Source organism: Macrotis lagotis, chromosome 4 (genome assembly GCF_037893015.1).
Source record: "Macrotis lagotis isolate mMagLag1 chromosome 4, bilby.v1.9.chrom.fasta, whole genome shotgun sequence".
In the NCBI taxonomy this organism is placed as follows: domain Eukaryota; kingdom Metazoa; phylum Chordata; class Mammalia; order Peramelemorphia; family Peramelidae; genus Macrotis; species Macrotis lagotis.
In genome coordinates this window covers 57691001-57716470 of record NC_133661.1, presented here as the reverse complement: position 1 = coordinate 57716470, position 25470 = coordinate 57691001, and the positions used below count along the sequence as shown (strand labels likewise).

Below are 25470 nucleotides of genomic sequence, written 5' to 3'. Positions count from 1 at the left end.
GGAATAACTATGGTGATCATAGTTACAAACCTTGTAGCTTAAGATAAATGATGTTGTCAAGCGAAAAGAAGTCAAAGTCACCAGTGTAATACCTAAGTGGTAGAAATGTTGGCTATGGTATGAGCAAGGTATGGCCATGGTATGAAGCCCATGGTCATGGCCTTTGGATGCATTCAATCTAGAATGCAGTTTAGTCATAATTTAAAAAAAAACCCTCACATTTTTAAAGTAGACATTTTATATAGTACTTATATAGCACATTTATATATGGTGCTTCACATTTATATAGTATCTGGTTTGTCAAACACTTTCACAATAAATACAGTACAATGAAAAAATACTGGATCTATAGTCATAGAGTCTGGGTTCTTTGTTCATATCTTATCTCAGAAATTTACTGTGACTGAATAAGTCCTTTAATCACTTTTCCTTAGTTTCCTTATTTGTCAAATAGAAATTTTACCAAAAAAAAAATGAGATCCCTACTTCATAGAATTGTTTTGAAGAGCAAATGAGGGAACAAAAATAAAGTGCTTTGTCAACTTTAAAATACTTGTGTAAATGCTAGCTATCATTTATGTTATTATTGTCGTTATTATTATTTACCCCCTTGCAGTTTGGGACAATTTACTCAACCTCTCTGTGCTTCAGTTTCCTCTCCCTTAAAATGAGGACCTCTGTAGACATATGGTTCTATCATCTTCAGTCCTGAACATGACTATTACTTCCCTAGTTTTACAGAGGAAGGCGATTGAGACCTCTAGAGGTTACAGGATTATCTGGTTATATTCTTAATACATAGCAGAGTAGGGACCTAAATATCAGTCTCCCAGTTTCTAATTCTCCACTTCATCTTAAATCAAAGTAGATGGAAAATAGCAAATAGTTCTCTCTCCTCATAAGGAAAAAAATTACTAAAAATAAAAACCTACACCATGAAAACTGGCAAATATAAAAAATGGCAGCTATGACATGGAAAATGACAATTTTAGAGCAATTATAAACGCAAGGCAAAGTGCCATTAAAGTTAAAGCAATGTTATTAAAAGATGTGTTAATTTTCAGTTAAATTTTCTATAAAAGACCAATTAGTTTAAAAGGCTTGACAGCATTAACTATGAAACATAAGCTCTGGTAATTATACTTAAAAAAAAAAAAAGAATGCTCCAGCACACTAGAGAAGAGCCCCAAACATTTACACCCAAGCAGAGCTGCCTCAGCCTTCAGAAACTAGGCTAGATGGCACTGCGGGCTCAAATATCCAGATTAGAATTTGTTTGTCATTTACACAATCCTGGTGTTCCTTTCACATTTCATGCTCTTGCCTTCTCTCAATCACAGAAAGAGTGAATGTGAATACTAGAAGAAGCTTAAAAATGATCAATCTAAAACTCCTTTAGTAAATGAGAAAAATCAGCCCAGAGTAGCTGTTACTTGCCCAAGATCACACAGCTAATCAATGGCAGTCTTCATTCCACTCTACTCTGTTCTTGCAGACAATAGACAAGGTCCTAAGTTATTTTATGCTATCTGGGCAAAGTTCTGTAAATTATTTTATAAATTATCTATAAATTATTTACAGATGCTGTCAGGAGAACCAGAGCCTAAAGGGTAGATCCCAAGAGACCTCACTCTGGATTGAATTCAATAAGCAATTATTAAAGGGCAGTTAGGTGACACAGTCAGTGGACCACCAACCCTGGAGTCAAGAGGACCTGAGTTCAAATCTAGATTCAGACACTTAAAAACCATGTGATCCTGGGAAAGTTTCTTAATCCTGTCTCCCTCTCCTCCCCAAAGAGCCATTATTAGTTGTCTCCTATGTGCCAGAGACAATATGATATAATGGTAAAAAGCCAACTTAAAAGTCAGGAAAACATGGGTTCAGATCCTGATTCTGACATATTATTAATTGGTTGACCATGGGCAAGTAATTTAATGGTTTAAGTTCTATGAACGCTCAAACATGCTAAGTTCCAGAAGAGGTGTTGTCTTAATTGGTAGAGGGAGTTTCTTTCTCTAAAAGGGTCTCATCCTCCATCAATGAACCCCTTAGTTTACTCCTTTCTTTGGAGTGATAGACATCCTTGCCCACAAGGAGCTAATAGTCTTTTGGGAGAGGAACTTGTATAGAAATAAAAATAATAAAAAATAGTAATCATATAGTACTTTAAACTTATCAAAACACCTTATGTGTATATATATATATATATGTATATATACAGATATATACATATATATACACATATAAATATATATACACACACATATAAATATATATATAGTTTGATCTGCACAATGACTCTGTGAGGAAGGTACTGTTATCTTCATTTTATAGATGAAAAAACCAGGATTATAGAGGTTAAATAATTCAACAAGGGTCATACCATTAGAAGTAGAATTCTGTTTCCAAATCTAATGTTCAGTTTTTGTTGCTAAGTCATTTCGGTCATGTCAGACTCTTCAGGATCCCATTTGAAGTTTTCTTGGCAGAGATACTGGAGTGCTTGCCATCTCCTTCTCCAGCTCATTTTATAGATAAGGAAAGTGAGGGAAACAGGATTAAGTAATTGGTCCAAGGTCACACAGCTAGTAAGTGTCTGAGGTTAGATTTGAATTCATGTCTTCCAGACTCACTGCATCACCTAGTTACCCCATCTACTGAGCCACTTAATTTGACAACTATCAATTTTTAAAAATAGTTTATCTGAGGAAGAAACAGCCCAGAGAGGAAAGTCAGGAAATGTTTTTTATGAGAGAACCCTTGAATTAATCCTTTAAGGGAGCTAGGGAATTCAAGAGGCAGGAGGCAGAACATTTCAGATATGTCTGAAGGAAAGACTGGACAAATTCAGGGAGGCAGAAGATGGAATGTCATTTATAAGAAATGTCAAATAGGTCAGGTTGGTTAGAATATTGTAATGCCCAAGTACATGAGAAGAGCTCTGTGAAACCAGTGGGGAAAAGATCGATTGTAGCCAGTAGGTGAAAGATTTTAAATGTAAACAATGGTGTGTGCATCTTGTTACAGAAGAAACAGAGATAGGGAGAAGGGAGCTATTGAAACTTCTTGAGTTAGGGGATTGACAGACTGGTCAAACCTGTGGTTTAGAAATATCAGTTTAGTAGCTGTGTGGAGAGTGGTGTAGAAAACCTTCAGCCCCATTTGTGGGTCTCTGAAGAGCAACACTCCCCCAAATGGAAATCCTACTCATGATAGCAAAAAGGATAGTGTCAGGTATAAGGCTCATGGCTAAACTAGACGTCTTTTCTGCTTTACACTGTAGTTTCCACCTAAGCTCCCCCCCAACCCCCACTCTAAATCTATGATTCTGTGTTCTATTAATGCAGTCTACGATTGTATGGACTTCATCAGTTGTCTCCTTTAAGCCCACTATCCTCTCAGAGACCCAGATCATTTTTTTCAGACAAACTGCTTTCTATATGTGCGTACTCCATCTTGAACATTTTGAACTCAAACATAAGATTTTCCATTTATCCTTATTAGAGTTCATGCTAGTTGATTTGGCCCAATGTTTTGATTTGTTGAGATCTTTGTGAATCCCAAGAGTGAGAGTCATGAGAGACATCTTTTGTCTCTTCAACGATACGCAATATAGAAACTAGAGAAGTAATGCCAATTTCTGACTTTATCCAAGACACTGATAGCAAGTTGAAAAGCAGGATAAGATCAATTATAGAAACTTGGGACACCTGCAGACCTCTTTCCCTGAACCCTTCATGGTTTTCCCTTATTCAGTTAAAAAATAGCTTTTTGAAAAATTGTATTTGCAATCATTGAGCCTATTTCTCTCCAAATTTTCTGCAAAAAAAAAAAACACAAGAGATTTTGTCAGTTATTTTATCCATAGTTTAGGCAAGCCAAAATCATAGCAATCTCCTGATCTAAGAACTTGGTAACCTATCAGAAAAAAATAAATCTGGAGTGACCTTATTAGTAAAAACCTCTTCCTTTCTCCTAGATGAGCAGATATAGTGATGATAAGGGAAGAAAATGAAAAGAAAGGAAGGGAAGGAAAGGGAATAGGCATTTATTTAGTACCTATGTGTTAGATTACTCTGCTTTAAAAATATTATCTTAATGATTATCTCATTAATAATCAGAATACTAGTTAGTACTTATACCTTAATGTTTGCAAAGTCATACCGGTACTCATTTGTGTATATACATAGATGAATTTCTGTGTATATGTATATAAATATCTTTACATACAATTCATTCTATTCTCATAACCCTATAAGGTAGGTACTTTATGATCTCCATTTAATAGAGGAGGAAATTAAGACTGAGAAAAGCTAAGAGACATGCCTAGGGTCACACAATAGTAAATATTTGAATCAGGATTCAAACTTAAGTCTTCTAGACTAGATACTATACCACTTAGTTGCCTCTAAGTTGAGAATCATCTATTTCTATGTTAGTGTGAACGTTCTGAGCTTTTCTAATAATAATTTGAATAATTTTTTCTGGACTGCTCTCTTGGGACAGCAGAAAGCAAAGTAGGAAATGCAATTAGTTGTCTAATGCATGCTTGCATTAGCATGGCTGTACTACTATACTGTTGCATCGATAGTGATGAGGTTGTAAGGAGTAAGACACACCAGCTATCAACATTCATGCCCTAGCATGTATTAAGTTTTATATTTTTATCATTTATGTGTTCTTCTAAATAGACCGTTCTAAATAGACTCACAGCTTTGTCAGCACCCACAAAAACACTATGAGTTTTTCTAATAATGATTTGGATCATTTTCTCATCTTCCTCTCTTGGGGCACCAGTAAACAAAACAGGAAATGCAATTAGGCACTTAACCTGTGCTTGTACTAGCATGGTAACATAGTTAGGACTAGTATCCTCTTGTATCAATGGTGATGAAGCTGTGAAGAATGGGATATGCTATCAACATGCGTGTCCTAGATTGTTTTGAGTTACAAATTTTATCATTTATGAGTAAATAGACCATACCATTCCTTAGAGTTTTATCAATACCCACAAGAAGACCTAAAGCCCCAAATTATACCACTCACATATGAGTCACTAAAAAGGTTGTCCTATACTGATTATCTGGGAACCAACAACAGAAAGAGAGATATTTTATAGACAAGTATCCAACTATCTTTAATTATGATTTAGATTTATAAAACACAGAAGATTTACAAAACATTTTCATCAGCATAACTCTGAAAGAGAATTGGAGATACACCATGATAACATTTCATAAAGGAGATCATGTAATCTCAGAGATTAAGGGGACTCACCCACAGTCACACAGTAGAGAGTCAAGTTAACAATTGAAACCTGGCCTTTTCCAGTGAATACACAACATGTTGCCTTATCAAAATCCAACATTCTCTATCTAGAGCAATACTGCTCATTCCGAATGAGCACAGTTGAAGAGACTGAATAGAGTTACATGATCAGCCTGGGATGTAAAGTATGTGTCACAGCATAAGATTTGGTCATGCAATTTTGGAGTGACTCACTCAGAAATCCTGCCTTTTGATAAACAATTTTAAAGGTTTTGTTCTCTGTGACAATGAAGAATCTAAAATTTCATAACCATGTCATTTCTCTGCTTATTCCAGCGTAGGGTTAAAGCACCCAGTAGGCACCCGATACAGACTGTTGATTGATCAGCTGAAAAGATTAGACCATTTCACAGTAATATTTTTCAACAGTGACAGAGGGGGAAAAAACTGGTGAGGTCAGGTCCTGAAGATATGACAAAAGTGAATCTTATATTTTGACAAGAAAAACTATTTTGTAGTTAACTTCAAGGAAAGTTCATGGACCCATAGAAATTTTATAGTAAGTAAGGGGCCTTAGCAATCATCATAAAAGGTGCAGACATGTTCAAACATTTGCTGATGATCACAAAACTGATTCTGGCAAAGATTAGACTAGAACCCTTGCCTTAATTCTGCTCTCTTACTATCTTTGTCAGACAAATGACACTAAGATATTGCCCATCAAAAAGATAAATGGTTTTAAGTGTGTAGTCATTGTTCCTTCTGGAACAAACCTGTCCTTAATTTCTCCCAGTTTTCCCCAGTCAGATACTAGGAGGCAGTGTGATATAAGGGAAAGAACCCTGAACTTGAGGGTCAGGGGAATTGAATTCGAATCCTAGTTTTACAGTAATTAGCCTCATGACATATCAAGTTACTTCACTTCATACTCTGGGTCTCATTTGTAAAAGTGCACATTGGGCTTGATTATCTTTAAAGTCCAATCAAGCCCTGTCATTCAATTATAGAAATCTTATCAAGGCAAATGACAGTTTAATCTATTTGATTTCAAATATTCTTTAGGCCCCTTTCACGCTGGACTATGTCACTTTAACCAAGCTTGAAAGGCACTCATTTGGCATGAAATTAATTTTTAAATGCCCATTGTTTTCCTCACAGACCAGTGATTTTATGGATTTTGGCAAAGCGTCAGTGGAAAAGAAGCCTTCCTTAATAAGCCACACTTAGCCTAGACCCTAGAGGTTTTGAAAGGAAACAGCAGGATCCCCGCTCATCATAAATTTATCTGGCACAGATTCAGGGTATTTAAATTGATACACACGTCCATGTCTGAACATTAGCAGAACATGTCCTAAATTGTTTACCACATGGCCCCGGGATGGCTCCCAGAGGCCTGGCTCAGGGACTCATCATAACATCAGCAGAGTACACAAGCCATTCTCTCTCAGGTGCACTGGTGGCCACTCACAAGAGCCAATGCAGTCTTTCTCAACCTCTAAGCTGGGGTAAATAGTGCCTTCAGAACCCACGCAAAACTTCCCCATAGAGCCCAAGTTTTATAATTTCATTTCCTCAAGCTCCTTGTTAGCCATGAAGGGATAAGAAATGGAGACCGTCCTTGCCTTCCCACTAACACCAATTACGGGAAACATAAATCATTCAAATTTTAGTTCTTTAATAAAAATCTGCCTGAATGGGTCTTTAAAAGGAAGACTCTAGTGTGGAAGCCTAATGGGATAGAAGGGAATAGAGTAATTGGAGGCTGCTGTCTTTTCACTTCCAACATAAAATTATTTGAAGAGACAGGCCAGAACTTTGAACAGGAGAAACCCAGAAAAGTTGTAATTTGAATGTCTGCTGTTGTGACTTTAATGGTATTTTTGCTTAAGGAAAGTTTCTTTCATGTCCCCAGACATACTTCAATGACAACATTCTTACCCTGATCCGGACGCTGGTCACAGGAGGAGCGACTCCAGAGCTGGAAGCCCTGATTGCTGAGGAAAATGCCTTACGAGGTGGCTACAGTACCCCCCAGACACTGGCCAATAGGGATCGATGTCGAGTTGCTCAGTTAGCCCTGCTGGATGGACCTTTTGCAGATTTAGGGGTAAGCTTCTGAGTCCCATGCCCCTTCAATCTGGTAATCCCTGGTTTTGCCAACACTGTTATTTGAAACAATAAGAGATCAGCTATTTCACTTGCCTTCCCTATTCCATCTGTCTGCTCCCCTCTACCTAGAAAATGGCGTATTCAAGATTTTTTTCTATGAGATAGGTTGTTCTTAGCACTTCTCGAAATTTTACTAAATATTTCTATTGTTCATCCCCTGCCTCTTAACTGACCTCAGTTAGCTTCCTCTGACCAGTCAAGACCTTGGGTCAGTGTTGACAAAAACCAAGACATCTATGGAGAAGTCCCACATATAAGTCGAGACATTTTAGCTCAAGTTAGTAGCTGCCACTTAAAGAGCCTTAAGGCACATAGGACCAAAGATCTAGAATGAGAAGGGCCATCTAGACTACAAATGAGAAAACTAGAACCATTAAGGTAACATGGACCTTGGAAGAGGTAGAATTTGAACCCATGTTCTTTGAACCCCCTTTTTTTGGCATTAGCAGTTACCAAGTTCTTTCCATACATTATCTTGGTTAATCCATTCAATAATTTTTCCAGAAAAGGAGCATAAATATTACTCACTCTCATTTTAAAATGAGGAATTTGAGTCATAAAGACATAAAAATGTTCTGCCCAATGTTCCAAACTAGCAATTGGAGGAGCCAGGACATGAACCCACATCTCCAAAGGCAGTTCCAGCCCAGAATTCCCTCTTTCTATTGTGTCTTGTTAACTTAAACAAATATCTGGTGCCATTAGTCATTTCTCTTCTGTAATTCCATATGCAAATGGTGATGAAGAAGTAGAATAAAATACTGTTTTAGGCAGGCATCCATTTTCCCCTCGTTAAACCACTGGATTAGCACCAACTATGGAAGGTCATCTAGCTGCCTCCAAGGATCAACTGAATTCACAATTCAGTTTCATAACAATTGGATTTGCTTTCTTGTCCCATGTTGGCCAAGTGATGGTTGTGCTTGCTGTCCCAGTCAGGTGGAAGGCAATTGTGAAATGATCAGAGCTGTGATTGCCAGTAATTCAGAATTCAGACCTTGCCTCTTGGGAAACACACTCCCTCCCACCCTCTCTCTGCCATCACCGAGGTCTGCAAATTGTGCTTTTCACACAGTCCTTACCTGCAAGTGAGTGTCATCCTCATGCTTGGTGGCATCTCTCCTCCTTACTGGGGTTTTAATTATCACTAGGGCAAGTTTTGACAACACCGTCAAATCAAGCCAAGCATAGCACAGTGGGTCCTTGAGAGCCAGAGCAAAGTTTAATCATTCTTTCAAAGAGACCATATTTCTCCTCTTTTTCCTGAGCGAAAGCTCTCAGTCCCCAAAGCTTTCTCTTTCCAATTAAAATCAGACTCGTTTACTCTTCTTACAAGTTCTGCCAGGCCTGATCAGGTGGGGAAGAACCCAGCTTGTGCCCATCATTGCCTGTTTCAGGAGATTGTCACAACCACCTATAAACTGTTAACCAGGTGACTGCTTTGTTGTTGTCCCATTGGCACAGATACTACATCTGAAGTGTCATACCCACTTCCCTAAAAGGATTTTTAAAATGGATTGCTTTCCTCCTTAATCTGTGTTCTCAGACAAATAAAAATTATATATATATATATATATATATATATATATATATACACACACACATATATGTATGTGTGTATAAATATACAATTTATTTATTATACATGTGTATGTGTACTATATATGTAAATACATATTTGTGTGTAATATAAATATATATATATATAAATATTTTTTTCTTTTCATATACTGTCTCCCAGGATGGTGGTTGTTATGGTGATCTATTCTGTAAAGCTCTGAAGACCTACAATATGCTCTGCTTTGGAATTTATCGGCTGAGAGATGCCCATCTCAGCACACCAAGTCAATGTACCAAACGGTGAGTATGTTCTGCTGCTGCTCCCAGACATGGTGCAGTAGGTGCCCATTCAAATTACACAGAGAAAGAGATATGGTAAGACTCACGTCTACAGTGGGAAAATGGTTCTTCTCTCAAGAGATCTCAATACCCCTCCCCTCCTCAACCAACTCTCTTTTAGATCATTATCTCAAGTTGAGGTATTAAGATAAGGAAAAAGCATCAAAAAGCATTATGTCGGGGCAACTAGGTGGCACAGTGGATAGAGCACCAGCCCTGGAGTCAGGAGTACCTGAGTTCAAGTCCGGCCTCAGATATTTAATAATGACCTAGCTGTGTGGCCTTGGGCAAGCCACTTAACCCCATTGCCTTGCAAAAATCTAAAAAAAAAAGCATCATGTCCTATGAGTCAGAATAGTAACATGCACTATAATATGCACACATATAAAAATGTACTCTAGATCTGATTAACTATGTGTTTGCATAACCCTAGATTTTCATGTGTTTCATGTATTTATAGACCGAGCACCTGCTTATTAAAGACATTTTAAGTGTATCATTTGCTTTTACATAGTCTAATTTCCTTCTGTATCTCTCTCTCTCTTTCTCCCTCCCCAGACAGTCATCCTATATGTACTTTAAAAAAATCACTGAAAAATTCAATTACTTCAATATTTGGCAAGGTATAGTGTCACTTCTACTATATTAGAAGATCATAGGATGATAGACTTAATGCTGGAAGGGAATTTAGAGTTCCTCTATTCTGACCTCTTTATGTAGGAGGAGGAAACTGAGGTCAAAAAAGGTTAAATCATTTGCCCAGATGCATAGGTGCTAAGTGGCAGAGGTGAGATTTCAAGCTCAGGTCATCCAACCTCCAAATTCTTTCAGTTGCACCAAAAGATTCTAAGGGGATAGGGCCATGTGATATTTAGAATCCTCAGTGAGGTTTCTTTTAAGTCATATGTGTAATAATAAGAGACAAGAGACATAGAAGATATAATCCAGGTCACCTGACTTTAAAATGGCAGGTAGCTTCCTTGATCAGAATTAAGTTCAAGTTTTCTTCTTGTGGAATTGTAAAAACACAGGACAGGCGTCTGAAAATGGGTTTTGTGTAACTTAGGACACAAAGGCATAAAAAAATAATCTGGGCTGGGTGCTTAAGGAACCAAGGTTGAACTAGAAGGGTTTGAAGCAATGTAAACCATGCAAGTTGCAGGTCAGTTTCCCATATTCTACATTTTGACTCCCATGTATGAACTAATATCTGAAACTTGAGAGGAATTGTGTTTAGGACAAGCAAAAATTCAGAGGCTTGGCTTTCATGGAGATATGGGACTAGGTGGAATAGTTTTTTTATGTTAAATATTTTTAACATTCATTTTTAAAACTAAGTTCTACATTCTCTCCCTTTCTCCCACCCTACCACCCTCATTGAGAAGGCAAGCAATTCCATAAAGGTTTACATGTGTAGTCATGAAAAACATTTCCATAGTAGTCATGTTATAAAAGAAAATCTAGTTCAAAAGTTGAAAAAATAAATGGTGGGATGGTTTCTTGAAGTTATTAATTAAGGGATTAAACAACAAAAGCAACTCCTTTTTCTTCTCCTCTTGTTTTTCTCTTTCTCTTTCTTCTCTTCCTCCTCTTCCTTTTTCTCCTCTTCCTATTCTTCTTATTACTTCTACTTCCAGGGAATATATATATCTAGCACTGGAAATTAAAAAACAAAAGAACAAAAACATCTTTTTCCAATTCATGCATATCATCTCTATTCTTAATTATTTAATTTACATAAGTATATACTCAATTCTTCTTTCCTTTATTCCTGTTTTAGTGCTTGTGAAAGATGTAAAGATTTGCAATTCTGAAAGAAAACATCCCTAGTTTACAGGAAACTTGTAAGGACATCAAAGTAGTAAAGGACCCTTAGAGGTCATTGAGTCTGACTCCTTAATTTTCCTGGTGAGGATCCTTTAGCAACCATGGAGTGTATCTCTTGAACCAAGGAATGACAAAGTGCTAAAGAATGGAGGCTCCCAATCCCATCAAACTTTATGTTGGATTCAAAGAGTAACAAAGCATTAAAAGTGCAAGTTAAAATTTTATCTAAAAGCTTTTCATGAAGGGCAGCTAGGTGGCTCAATGGATAGAGCACCAGCCCTGGAGTCAGGAGTACCTGGGTTCAAATCTGGCCTCAGACTCTTAATAATTACCTAAGTGTATGGCCTTGGCCAAGCCGATTAACCCCATTTGCTTTGCAAAAACCTATAAAAACAAAAACAAAAACAAAACAGTTTTCTATGTGATTGGGAATTCACTTTAATTCTGTGGAAATGTTTTAAAAAAAAAATAAAAAAAACAGTTCTTGCCCTCCAGGAGCTTACATTCTAATGGAGAAACTTCAATACATAGAAATCAATATAAAGAAGATGGAAGGTAGTCTTAGATGAGACCTCTAAATGTTTCTCTCTCTTCAAAGACAGAGGTAAATCCTCTGTGACAAGTTATAAAAAAGGGTCACTTCTTGTCTCCTTGAAGCTCTCTTTTTCCTTTCTTTTCCAGATATGTCATCACCAACCCTCCATATGAGTTTGAGCTGGTGCCGACCGACCTGATCTTTTGTTTGATGCAGTTTGACCATAATGCTGGACAGTCCAGGGCCAGCCTCTCTCACTCCTCTCACTCTTCCCAATCCTCCAGCAAGAAAAGTTCCTCTGTTCACTCCATCCCTTCCACGGCAAATCGGCAGAACCGCCCCAAGTCCAGGGACTCTCGGGACAAACAGAAGTATGTGCAGGAGGAAAGACTGTAATATGTATATCCACTCCCACCGTGTGTGACACTGTATCTGCCACTCATTCCCCAGTTGGTGTTCCCAACAGTAACTTTCCTTGTCCTTCCTTTCCAGTTCTCTCCCCCTTTTTATACACACATTTTGCATATGTATGATAGTGTGCATGTGACTGTCATTTTTATTTTATCACCATAAAACCCTTAAGCACAACAACAACTAAGCAGACAGACGGACCAAAAGTTATTTATGAGTCTGGGGGGGAAAAAATCATAGGCATGCTAACAACATAAATAACTCACTGCAGAAATGATTCTACAGATTAGTGGAGAGAGGCTATTCAGTGTGAACACTCCTTAGCAAAGGCACAGCTATAGGGAGAAAGTTCTAGAGTGCAGAAGTGTTGATGCATCAGGGTGCTATGGGGGTATTTTTTTTAAATACTCACAAGAAGTTTGTACATTTATTTGAAAGAAGTAAAAAAAAAAGGGGGGGGGAAGCCTACTGATTGTCTCCACTGTCCCAGCTAAAAAAAAAAAAAAATGAAGCTTTTGAGAGGCCTATCCTATTTGCTTGGACTATTATTAAGCACCTGTTTCCGGCAAACTAACATCAGGGATTCCTCTTCTAAGGTCTTTCAGCTTCATATTCTTCTTTTGGAAAGTATTTCTATTCCATTTTTAAAAAAATAACAGTATTCCATTCATAGAGACAGCAAACTCTATTTATTTAATTTAAGTAAAAAGGGGTCTAATTGCATATTGAATTGTTAGTCTGTCTCTGAGTACTGACACATAGAAAACTGTTTTGTTTTTTTCTTTTCTTTTTCCTTTTGACATTTGGGATGAAAAGCCATATGTATCATAAATATCAGATGTAAGTCATTAAAAACTGCCTTCCTGGGACTTTTACATCTTTTCAAAGGTGAATCACTCACCTTATGTACAGAATAAATAATGCTCAGAAAAGAGCAAGTATTTTTCCACATATCCTCAGGGGATCTTCACCCTCCCCCCAACTTAGTTGATTTGTGTAGGCCCTGATCCCTGGCACTGTGTGGGTCTGATACAATGAGACAGCCTAGGAAGATAAAACAAGAAACAGATAATATTTTTTCTAGGTCGCAGTGTGCAAAAGTAAATCAAAATGTGCAACCGAGATGGAGCCCACAAAGACCAAAGCAGCCAGTACCCTTGAGAAGTCATAGTTTCTGAAAGCATTGTCCCCAGTTGTCCAAGGGAACTGAAGAGGTTAAAAAGTCTGATTTAGATTTCTTTTTAAAGGTGCCCAAATCCTCTTTATATCTTGGCTCATCCAGAAAGACACTTATTATATTAGCCAAGTAAAAAAGGAAGGGGACAAAAACCAAAACCAAAATCCTACCATCTGCAGACCTAGTCAGGGAGGAATCTAATGGGCCAAAAACTTTTGGTGCATCCTCTTTTCATAGTAGTTAGAAAAAGGACCTGAAAACTGTCTTTCCATCCCCAAAATGCAGAAATCAGTGGTCTTCAGGCTATTCACATGCTAGTCACAGAAATGCTTCCTAAAAATCAGTCTATCCCACTATGGTCAAACTCAAGCATCTTTTGAGTTTGGAGAGCTAGTGGGAAAAGACTGGTGTGGCAATTAGGAAAGCATGTTTTGGTTTGTTTTGGGATTGTTTTTTTTTTTTCTTTTTTCCCAATTATCTTAGATGGGTCTGGGGAGTAGGGGTGGGCATGGGGGACTTGAGGGTGGGGATAAGAAAAATGCCATAGCTGTACCAGCTTGGAAGACGTTTATGATTCATATTTCAGAATATAGGTTTTTGATCCCCTACTCCCCCAAGCATGATATTTTTTTGGCGATTTGCTTGCTGTGTGAATGGACAAGCACTTTTACTGACAAACCTGGTTAGGTTTTGCCAGCAGGCACCTCCCTAGAGCCCTACCAGCACCAGGGAATAAACAGGTTCAAAATAATCATGGGTGGGGGTGGGGGAAATAATCACCTACATATATATATTTATATATATATATATATAAATGGGTTAGAAACCCAATGAATAGAAGGTATTCTCCAATTATTTTTCTTCAAATATATATATTGAGATATATATAATATTATCTATAACTATATATAACTCTATATACACTAGTTCTGGATCATGAAAATTTTTTCATGCATCCTTTGCAAAGGAGGTTATAAAGTTACGCCCTCAGAACATTTATAACTACAAGAATGTGCCAGTTAAAGTGCTCAACAGGAAATATGACAGTTTAAAAGCATTGTAAAACTTACAGAGCTTACTTCTCTCTCTAAAGTGCAACAAGGATGAATAGAATGGGCCAAGGTATGATAATTAATGGTTCTGCATGCCCTAGCCTCTGCTGTGGGTTTTCTTCTATAACGCTGTCCTTGTGAAAACTTGTGAAATTAAAAGAAAAACAACAACAAACAAACAAAAAAAGGAGTTACAAACTTTATTCTGTTATTGTTTTGTTTCTTTTATTGTTCTTTTTTGTGGTTTTTATTTCTCTTTGCTTCCTCCCCCCCAAAATTTCCTCTGTCCCTTTCCTAGTCCCCCATCCCCCAAGTTGCCAAGAGCAATAAGGCTGTTACTGCTGTTGCTAGATTTTTGGCCCCCCTCCATCTCCTCCCCTGGATGTTTTGGTTGTTGTTCTTTGGAGGGGTTTTTTTTGTTGTTTTTTTTTCCTTTCCTTTGAGTGCTTTACTTCTCTCCAGCTTGCCTTTACTCTGCACGTGTCTTCACTGTCTCACCTTGATATCTTGCTTAATATCCAAAGTCATTTCCCTCTCATGAGACCTGGCTCCATTCACTCCTCTTCCCCTACTCCCCCCCCCCCATCCCATCCCATCCTCCCCATCATCAGTCTGTCCACATCTTCAAACATCTCTCTGTTTATCTTGGCAATAGCTACTGAATCAAGTCATGATGCCAGTTGATAAACCTTTTTTTGGAAAACATGTGCGGCTTTTCCATCTGGCAAACCTGCTTTTCTGTTAACTTTTTCTTCCTTTTTTTTTAAAAAAAAAAACTATTTGGAAACAGGAGGAACAATTTTGAATGACCGAAAGGAATGTTCACTCGTGTGTTAGTTTGCTATGCCCTCGATTTAGAAGTGATTTGACTAGTTGTATAAGACTTTGGTCCACTCTCAATTATTTAGACACCAGTTATTTGGTTTGGGCGTTAAATATACACTTCTCTCCCCCTCTCCTCTGCCTTTTCTATGTGTTGCTACCCACAAAGAATGCGGACCAGAGACTGGGTACACACAAGGGGAGAATTAATTCAATTTCCACACAGCAACAACAACAAAAGCAAATACAATGTAGTTCCTTGTTAGTAACTTTAAAATGGTTTGAAGGTGATGAAGTGAGAATTCTCCTATCAGATGGGATTTGGGGATTATCTAAACATTTCATTAAACCTGAGAGCTAACCCTATTCTTCATTAATACAGATAATTGAGAGTTGACTGTATTTGTATAATGGTGTGTTCAGTGTTGCTGATGGAAGGGGAAATCAATTCAACATAAATTAAGCACTATTTTATTTACTGTGGAGCCTTATTAAACCAGTGAGATAATTGCAGCAAAGTATGCTTTCAAAAAGCCAATGTCCTCTTCACCACTCTTTGGTCCTGAATTTGTACATTCCTTTTTCCAGGGTGTATCTGTCTACTCAGGGAAAGGAATGCACATGCCTTGTATCTCCTCATACTCATTTCAAAAACAAAACAAAACAACAAAAACAAACACACAACTAAAAATAAGCCAAGTAAGGATATAAGAGCAAAGAGCCCCAAAGTTACTTTGAAAGAAAAACAGTACCTTTCAAAAAGAACATTCTAGAAACTCAATTGTATCTTTTTCATCCTAAAATGCTAAGAACTTGATTAAATCATTAGCTTTTTAATGATGGGAATGAAGTTGAAGCTTGTATCTGAGATGAGATTTGGGATTACCTATATTTCCCAATGTCCAAATCTAGGTGTATAAGAAGAATGTTCAAAAAATAAAGATCAATGTTTGTACAAAACCAGAGACTTCTCCCCAAGAAAAATGATAAACCAAGATTTTTTTTTAACTTTGAAAGCTCAAATGTCATTAATAAATATAATAATTACTATTTACAATCAGCCCAGTAGATTTACTTTTAAAGTTGTGTTGAGTTCTCCTAGCTCTACATTTTACCCTGATGTGTGGATTTCAAAATGAGGCAGAGAGTGATGATCTGTGCCTTTTTTGGAGGAGAAATGTGTAATTAAGCACCTCCTATGTACCAAACACTGAACTGGGTGCTGAGGACACAGAGACAACAGTGAAATAGTTCCTACCCTCAAACAGCTTGTGTTCTATCAGGAAAAACAACAGGCATCTAATAAGAGATACATTAGAAGGTTATTTGAAGGAGTAAGATATGGGCTTCTGGAGGGAGGTGGTCAGGAAAGGTATCCTATAAGGAGACTAGAGGTATAGGAAGGAACCTTTTGCTTGCTCGGCAGCAGTGAGAAGAGATAAAAGATATCTGTCTTCTACTGCAGACAATGCTAGCAGCTTGTCACATTTCTCTAACAATATCCCAGATGGCAGGACAAAAACTACATGCTCTTCCTAAGACAAGTAATAGAAAAAACCAATGTCTCAGTCAATTATACAGCCACTCACTCACTTTTCTCAAAACAAGAAAAAAAGTGGCACTTAACTCTGATTTCTTTGTGGAGTGAGTCATAGGAAGAGGTCCCTGCTTTCTGTCTGGAGGCTATGACAATACCCCCCAAAACATAAGCAAAAATCTATCCTCTGTGCAACTCTGTTTCCTTCACCAAAAAAGAAGAAATGGTGGAAGAACACAATGTTGAAGCTACAAATATGCAAGGCAGGTTGCATTGTGGACCTAATCATGGCTTAAGCCTTTCCTACTTCAAATAAAATATTTTTCACATTGAAAAACTGCCCTGGAAGCAATCAAAGAAGTTCCAGATAATGAAAATAGTTCGACTTCTGTGCAAATTGATTCCCTACTCTATAGCAGAGGAGGGTTTTGTAGGCAATCACATCCAAGAGAGGCGGCAGAAGACAAAAACTTGTGAGCCTCCACATAAGAAGAACAAGGTTTTCAACAACATGAATTTGCCTTTAAAAGGCAGGAGCTCATTGTTATCCCTCTGTTATCCTCAATTGTTGTTTCTATCCAAAAGAAATCTTTCCTTTCAAATATTTTATCTCTAAGCTTCAGCTTGCGGTGTGGGAGAAACAGGTCCAATTACTCCAAATGATTTTGCTGCATCTTTTTATTTCCTCCCCCTTTTTCTGTTCTCTTGAGAGGAGTTATTGTGAAAAGACTAAATTGCACTGTGCTGTCAGAACCTGCAGAATTAGCAAACAGGCCCAATTGCCTCTACCATAGAGCTGATCCTCTGACTTCTAGCCGGATACTCAGAAACAGTTGGAGTCCATATTTGGTCAAGCCAACCTGGGGACTCAGTCTGAGATAAATCTTGTCACTGGACCCAGATGCCTCTGGAGGAGTGAGGCTGGTGACTTTGCACAACACTTTCACTTAAATCCAAATCATGCATGTCATGACATCACTTTCCTGATGTCATGGCCTTCTTCAAAAACTAAGGACAATGATTTGTGAGTAGGAGTAGTTGCCTCACTGGCTACCAACTGACTTGTTCCACTTGGGCAACATATCTCCCTTCCTCTCTCCCTCCTTTCCTTCCTTCCTTCCCCCTTCCCTTCTTCTCTTCCTTCCTTCCTTATTTTCTCCCTCCCCTTTTTCTTTCCTTTCTTCCTTTCTCTGTTCCTCCTTCCCTCCTTTCTTTCTCTCTTTCCCTCCCTCTTTCCTTCCTTCTTCCTTCCTCCCTTCTCTCCTTCTTGCCACACAGAAAATTATATCCTTACTTGCTGGTGCTCTGCCCAAAGGAACATTAATTTTGATTGCTGATACCTCATAAGATATCTTTGAGTTTTACAGTTTAGTTTTTTTAAGGATCTTGCCTTAAACTCAAAATATTCTAACTCTCATTGATTTGTCAACAATAGGTCTTACTTGCTCATTGTTTGGGCTGTGATGGCTCAGAGTGAGTATAAATAATTGTTTCTGGCATGGCCTGAAATCCTGAAGGTCTTCCCCTCCTAAGATGGATTTTGATTTTTGGGTTATTGACTACTTAAAAGAAGTCTTTCTTTGCCTCATTTCTTACCTAGTCTTAATCACTGAATGGGCCTTGCCTTGATCTAATTGAGATCTGTTAAAGACCTTAGCTGAAAAAGACCAGATCTCCCACAGCATCCAAGGTCATCTCTAATCATCCTGATCCATTCTTGGCCATTGGATCCATATGACTCCTGAGTAGAAAGTAATGCTGTAACCCTTATCAAATACAATTCACTTGAAAGTCATGACATCACCTTGCTGATGTCATGGTCCTCTTTGAGAAAGAAGGACACACAATGAATGAGATCTAGGGAACCATATTTCCTATTGTAACCATGTTGAATATGCTCTGCCTCTGCATACTCCCTATCCCCTTACTGCCAGTACTAGATCTTAAGCCCCTTGAGAGCATAGTATTTTTCATTCTTGTCTTTTCCAAGTGTCTTGCTTAAAAGATAATAAATAAATGTTCACTGAATTGGCATCTTGTGTCAGTTACCAGCTAGTCAATCTATGGGGAAAGGTATACAAAGACAGCAAAATAATAGTGGGAGACAAAGCAAACCTTCTTTGGGCCAGTGATTGTTCATCCTCTTGGTGTTTTCATGGAAGAGAAACTTCAACTTCAGAGGCATGAGCCGGGTATGTAAGGGGGCATGAGCCCTGTTTTTTTTTTTCAAAAAGATGTCCTATTTCTTCTTGTAGGAACTCCCAAATCTGTTGCCTTGAATTAATTCCTAACCCTAGCAAGGCTACACAGATTTCAGCTTTATAGATAATGCAACTAGGTGGATTTTCATTGCAGAGTCTGAAAGCTGGTCAAACTCTACCTTGACGAACTCCTTTTTTAATCTTTTATACCAGTAACTTTTTTTTTATCTTTCCTCTGCCACTCAGAGAGACTCAAGTCTACTCAGAAAAGTAAATCTTTTTTCATCTAGTCCTTAGGTGCTTGTTCCAGATTAGCAAGTAAAATTACTCTTCCCTCTCACCCATCTCCCAAAGTCCTTACTTATTCAGAATTTCCATCTTGGTGGTCAAGATAGCTTTTTCATCTTTTTCCTCCTTATTGCTCCTATATCAAAACCAGAGATTTTCACCTTGGCAGTTTCATCCAGATGTCTGCCAGGGTTTCTCCTCTTAATTTTTTTTATCAGTAACCAGAAGACTTGGAGCTATCTTCTTTCATCTTGGTGAATTCCATTGCTGAAGAGGGTATGAAATGACAGTTAACAACTTAAATTGACTTCATTCCGAAACTATAATCTTTCTTGTATTGATCTGATGGTAAAAACATGTCAAGAATGGGTAGCTGGAGAAAACAGTTAGAGTGGAAGCATTTGAGTCCAGAGTTTCCTCCTTTCCCCATATAGATATCTCATGCAAAACAGTAAATTCTACCAGCCAAATGGTGCATCATCTTACACCTCGAGAAGTCTGAGGAAGCTTTATTATTAATTCTCTTATGTGAATATACTAGTAATGATGAAGCATGGATCGTCTTTGATAAGGGATGAATCACACAACCCTATAATGCTAAACCTGTCATGAGGAACAGTGGAAAACAAATGTTGTGTTCATGTCATCGTGAATTTAGTAGAAAGCTGATTGGCCTGGGAATCAGGGATGGGGAAATCAGGTTTGAGGCATCCCACCTCTGCCCCTGTGATCTCAAACAAGTGACTCTACTTTTCTGCATCACAATCTTCTCATCTGGGATAATTGTGATGCAGAAAAGTAGATCTCTAATATTCCTTCCAGGTCCATGATTCTGTAGTCGAGTTCATCAGGATTATTTTTTACACAGGATTGTTTACCCCCGAGACAGTATACCAGTCAGTATTTTTGTCCAGTGATACACCATTTGAGTATTTCAACTGAAGAGCCTTGAGATGCTGCTTCAGAGTCACAAGAAATGCCACCCCTAATGTGGTTATGCCTTCCTTCTTTGCATTCTATCTCAAGAGGCAACTGCTTCTACCACCCCACTGCCTCTGTTTCTTCATCTGTGGAAAAGAACTAATAGACCAAATTTACTTCTCCCTCATGACTCTGCAATACTTGAAATAACTTCCATGGAGAGAAAGATAGCATTTCTATTGTTAAAATTTGCCACCAGCCACTTCTACAAAATGATCAGGGAGTTTGCAATAGAAACAACTCGAGGAATATAATATATTATAAATGGACACATCCATCCTAAAGTACAGGCAGGGGTGACATTTACAGAATTGGCCCCAGATTTAGCCATGGTGCTTTGGGTTTGGAACAGCATCGGCAACAGTACAAATAGGCGATATGTATCCCTTTGATCCATACCAATTTAGGTCCTAAATTTTTGCAAATTTTTCTATTTTACATTCTTATATACTAATTAAATTAAATCAGAATCCATCTACTTACATATTTACATTCCTTATTTGTTTTATGCCCCCCCCCAAGTTTCTAATCAAATCTAGCCAGATACCTTTAATGGACAAGTTGGATTGCTCAGGGAGAGCAAGCAGACTCCTCTTTACCAACTAGGGAAGGCACAAATCTGACCTTGACTTTGGGGGAAATTTGGATAGCTTCAGCATAAATTGGGGTTTGAAGCTTTGATGGGTATAAAGAGAAATTGAAACAGAGGGAAAGAAGGGAGAATGGGCAAGGGCACTCTACCTTGATTATGGAAGGCAAGAGGAAATTGATATTCTCTGCGCTGTGAAAGGTCAAAATGCCAATGTGAATTGAACTGTAAAGACTAAATTTTGAACAATTATTCTCCGTAGCAGTTATAAAAATTTCAGCAAATTGCAGCTGTCTCAGGCCCTTTGCCAAAAAAAGACCTAATGGTTTACATCAGCAGAGTTCCCTCTCACCTCCAGCCTGGAAATACCCAACCTTGTACTAAATACTCTCAGCAAAATGAGCTCGGTCCCAGTGGGGCCCAAATCAAAGCTAGCCCAAGCTGGGCTAACACGGCCTGGTGCTTAACTCCCTTCAAAATCATCATATGCACAAGCTATTTGAAGAGTCTTAGTTTGAAATTGTTTAGGTGATCCCGCAATGCTTTTAAAACATGATAACCATCGCACTTTACACCTCTCTGAAAGGTTAGCTTAATCGTAGATCACAAAAAAAATTGGTTTCCACAAATGCATAATGGTTCATCTATGTCACACTTGAACTAAATGGTTTTTTAAATGGAGCTGAAATTATTTTGATGTGTACACAGTCCCAGATTTTTATACAGCCTTTTTTAACCAACCCATCAGGAGCTTTGCCTCCAAAGCCTCATTAATAATTCAGATGTGCTGATGACTTTAAAAGATCTATGGAATTGAAGCCTTAAAAAAAAACCAACCCTCTGCTTGACAAAAAGATAAATGAATGTAGAAAGAAGCTGTAGGAGTCTGGCAAGCTGTAGATCATCTCAGAACAGATTGTAACTTTATCATTCTGTCAGAGAGAATAATTTAAAGCACTTAATCAGTTAGTTTCACTGTGCAGGATGTAACATTATGAATTCCTATCTTCCAATCTGTTCACATCAAAGTGAACTTAATTATAATAGGTGAGAGAGCCAGAGCAGGAGAGTGGGGTAGGGGGTGGGGTACAGGAGGAGCAACATGGAGCAGGGCAAGTTGACTATAGGAGGACCAAGAGGGCTGAACAAAGGCAGGTGTGGCCTGGACCACATTATCCCCACCTTCAGTCCAGGTGTTTTGGGGAGTTCCAACTATTTCACTCAGTAGAAAAGCATTGCTGTGTTGGGATCTCTGGTTTCAAAATTTTAGTATTAAATTGATAATTAAATACATACATACATACACACAACCCAGTAGACCAAGAGAAAAATTGGAACCAGTAAATCACACTAATAATTTGTTTTTTTAAAGGAAATATCCCAGAGGACATGAATGAAGACTAGGAAGGTTGTTCTATTTCTAAAGGGAGATTTTTAAGCCAGAGGAATATGGTATGGTGGGGATAAACCCATCTCAGTACAAAGAATAGTTTGGGGATTTTTTAAACAAGTCACTTAGTCTTGCTATGCCTCAGTTTCCTCACCTATTTATTGAGGAAGTTGGATTTGATTGCCTCTAAGGTCTAGTTCAAAAATCTAGGATCCTTTGATCTAGTTGGCAGAAGGGAGAAAGGAAGGAGAGTAAAGGGAAAAGAGAAAGAAAGGAAGAAAAGAGTGAAGGAAGGAAAGAAAGAGTGAAGACAGGAAGGAAGGAAGGAAGGAAGGAAGGAAGGAAGGAAGGAAGGAAGGAAGGAAGGAAGGAAGGGAGGGAGGGAGGAGGAGGGAGGAAGGGAGGAAGGGAGGAAGAAAGAGTGAAGGAAGGAAAGAGTGGAGGAAGGAGGAAAAGAGTGAAGGAAGAAAGAAGGAAGGAAAAAGGGAAGGAAAGAAGGATTTATTAAGCACTTACTATGTATCAGACATTGTACTAAGGCCTTTACAACTACTATTTCATTGGATAATGAAGGATTAAATAGAAATAAAGCACATAGTTCTCACACCAAATGATATCACCATCATCATCACATCCACATATACAGTGCACCCAGCACACACACACACACACACACACACACACATACACACACACATATACTCACGCACACATGCACAAAAGTGTTACTAGTAATTTCTGCACCTGGAGCAAGTACTACAAATTAGAGCCATAAATTATGCCTGGGATGAGTGGCATGAAGCATGCCTTCACATTGTGGGGTGGGGAGTAAAGTGGGAGGAGTTCGCCCCAGATTCCTTGTTTGGGTGATTTTCTATTTTTGCTGTACTATTATTTCTAGCTTCTGAAGGACTGCATGTGCTTCCAGTGCCCTCCATATTTGACTCCCTAGGGCAAAGTCCCATTAGTCCTGGTTGTGGTTATCTAGCCAATATGTGCTGAAAATAAAGAAATAAATAAATTACAGTTGATGGAAAAAGTGATCTTTAAAAATTAAGGTAGGGATTTGGGCTGAATTCACTGAAAAATATGGTTGTATTGCCAGAAGTGTCTTAGTTTTATGGTAATTTCATTTAATTCTCCAAATCACCTGATCCTTTGAACTCTTCCCAAAAGCCATAATTCATATTGAGTTGTTAACATTTTTTCTCACTTGCATCTTGGAAGCTATCTCCACTAGGAATTTGTATACTTCAATTTTACTGCTTTACAAGCCATTTCAATCTTATTTTGGTCTTTAAACACTGTCTATTATCTTAAATTCTACTTCTGGTCACCAAATACAGACAGTCAAAACAATGAACTTCCTTTAACAAACAAAAGAACAAAATGAGACAAAAATTAACCATGGGTTAAACAAAGTAGTTGCCCTGGGCAGATATAATACCGTGAAGACTGGAGCTTACTCAATGATTTATGTTTTTTTTCCCCTCTTATCACTCCGCTCAAACCCATGAGCTCATAGTCCATTCTTCAGGGCTGGATATATTCAGTGATAATACTTCCCATATCCAGCTTGGCCCTACCAGAATCTGCAAGGCCTTCAAGCTCCAAAGAAAATTCCTAGAGTTCACCCTCACATTTTCCTTCATTGCAGTTGGCCAATATACCAGGATTCTTAAGACTGCATTACCACTTTTCTCTAACAGTTGGCTGCAGTCTCATCACAGATGTGTTCAAGGTTCCAGGGTTCTTCATCCCCAGCTCTGTACTTCTTAGTAATTACTCAGCATCAAACTATTGATTGCTTTTTTTTCAATGAACTTTCTGACTGCTTTGCACAGGACTAATTAAACTTCTCATTTTCCCTCCTTTTTTCTCTACCCATTTTGCCCTTTAGCAGAAAAGAAATGGTTTACAGATGAATCGGATAATGCCTATCCCAGAAACATTCAAATCAAGCCCATGAGCACCCATATGGCTAACCAGATCAACCAATATAAATCTACAAGCAGCTTGATTCCACCAATCAGAGAAGTTGAAGATGAATGTTGACTCCCAGGAGACCAGAACTAATTTTTTTAAAGCCTGACAAACTTCATAAATGGTGATGTGACTTTTTTTCCTCTTACATGCCGAATCACTGGTGGAAAAGTTAGGATAAGCAAGAATTATGAGAGAAAAAAATAAAGTAGACAGATCTCTCTCTCTCTCTCTTTTGTCTGCCTTCAATATTGCTTCCATGTACTTTGGGGGAAAAATTTTCATTTATAAATGAGCATATTAAAATAGTCATGTATAGCCTCTAGCATTTAAAATTATTTTTATTTATTAGAAAAAATATTTTTTTTCATTTCCTTTTTCTCCATCATCGAGTAAAGTCCCTAAAAAAGACAAAAGCCAAACCGGGTAAGTGGCCAGACTCCTTAAGAAGTTTGTGTCTCTTTTTCCTCTCTGTCTTTGAGGAGAATGATGGTCACCAAAGCAAATGAATTATACTTCAAAAGACAAATGACTAAAAAACAAAAAGAAATCCAACAATGTATACATGTATTTTAGTAAACCAAGGGGGAAAAAAGAAAACAAAATATAAGTTCCTTTAATTTCATCTTAATTTCTGCAGGATGTATATTTTGATCAGCATTGACACCAGCTCTTAATAAATGGAAACACATTTATTTTCAAAATGGAAAGTCATATTTTTGTAGCTATAGCTTTCCATTTGGATTCCTTTGCCTTCATTCATTTATTTAAATTGAAGATTATCTTATGGCTCCTCTGGACCCACCAGGAACTTTCTGGTTCCAGGAGGGCCCTAAGTGATGTTCAGAACTGGGAATTTCTGAACATTTTGAATGTCATAGAGATAAGCAAAATATGGGCAGAGGCAAGCTATTTGAAGAGTACTTCTCATTAGTTTGTCTGCTTGTCTAATAGTTGCATTCTGCCGGACCTCACAGGTCATTGTTCCAATGAGAATTTTGGAAGTGCCTCCATTTCTTCTTTTTTTCATTCTATTATTTTTGGCCAAGTTTGAGAGCTTTTAGCCAGTGAGTATGTAAATACCACTGAATAGTTTCACATCACAGTAGGATATTATTAACTCACTTATTCATTTAAATGAACTCATGTTTGAAAGTCAGTTAGTTTCCATTAACAAGGAGACAACTTTCCCATGTGTTATATTTTCCAGGTTTTTATTTGTTGCTGGGATATCATGCCCAAAATTGCTCTGACAATATATGCGGAAGAAAAAAAATAAAAGCAATGAATGTATTTAATCGAAGAGCTTAGGAGGGACCTTTGAAAGCTGCCAGCAAG

At 37.9% G+C, this 25470-nt stretch overlaps 1 protein-coding gene across 10 annotated transcripts in view; it reads left to right on the top strand.

Moving 5' to 3' along the window:
• Positions 1-24159, top strand: part of KCNMA1 (potassium calcium-activated channel subfamily M alpha 1) — a 637032-nt gene extending 612873 nt beyond the window's left edge. For 8 of the 10 annotated variants that reach the window (XM_074232916.1, XM_074232912.1, XM_074232920.1 and 5 more), the window contains 3 exons: positions 7184-7378; positions 9182-9300; positions 11848-14924. In XM_074232916.1, coding sequence (XP_074089017.1) covers positions 7184-7378; positions 9182-9300; positions 11848-12097 — 564 coding nt within the window. In that variant the 3' untranslated portion in view covers positions 12098-14924. Of the gene's footprint in view, positions 1-7183; positions 7379-9181; positions 9301-11847; positions 14925-24049 lie in introns of those variants that run through there. The other 2 variants (XM_074232914.1, XM_074232913.1) reach the window with 2 other exon arrangements.
• The last annotated feature ends 1311 nt before the right edge of the window (positions 24160-25470 follow it).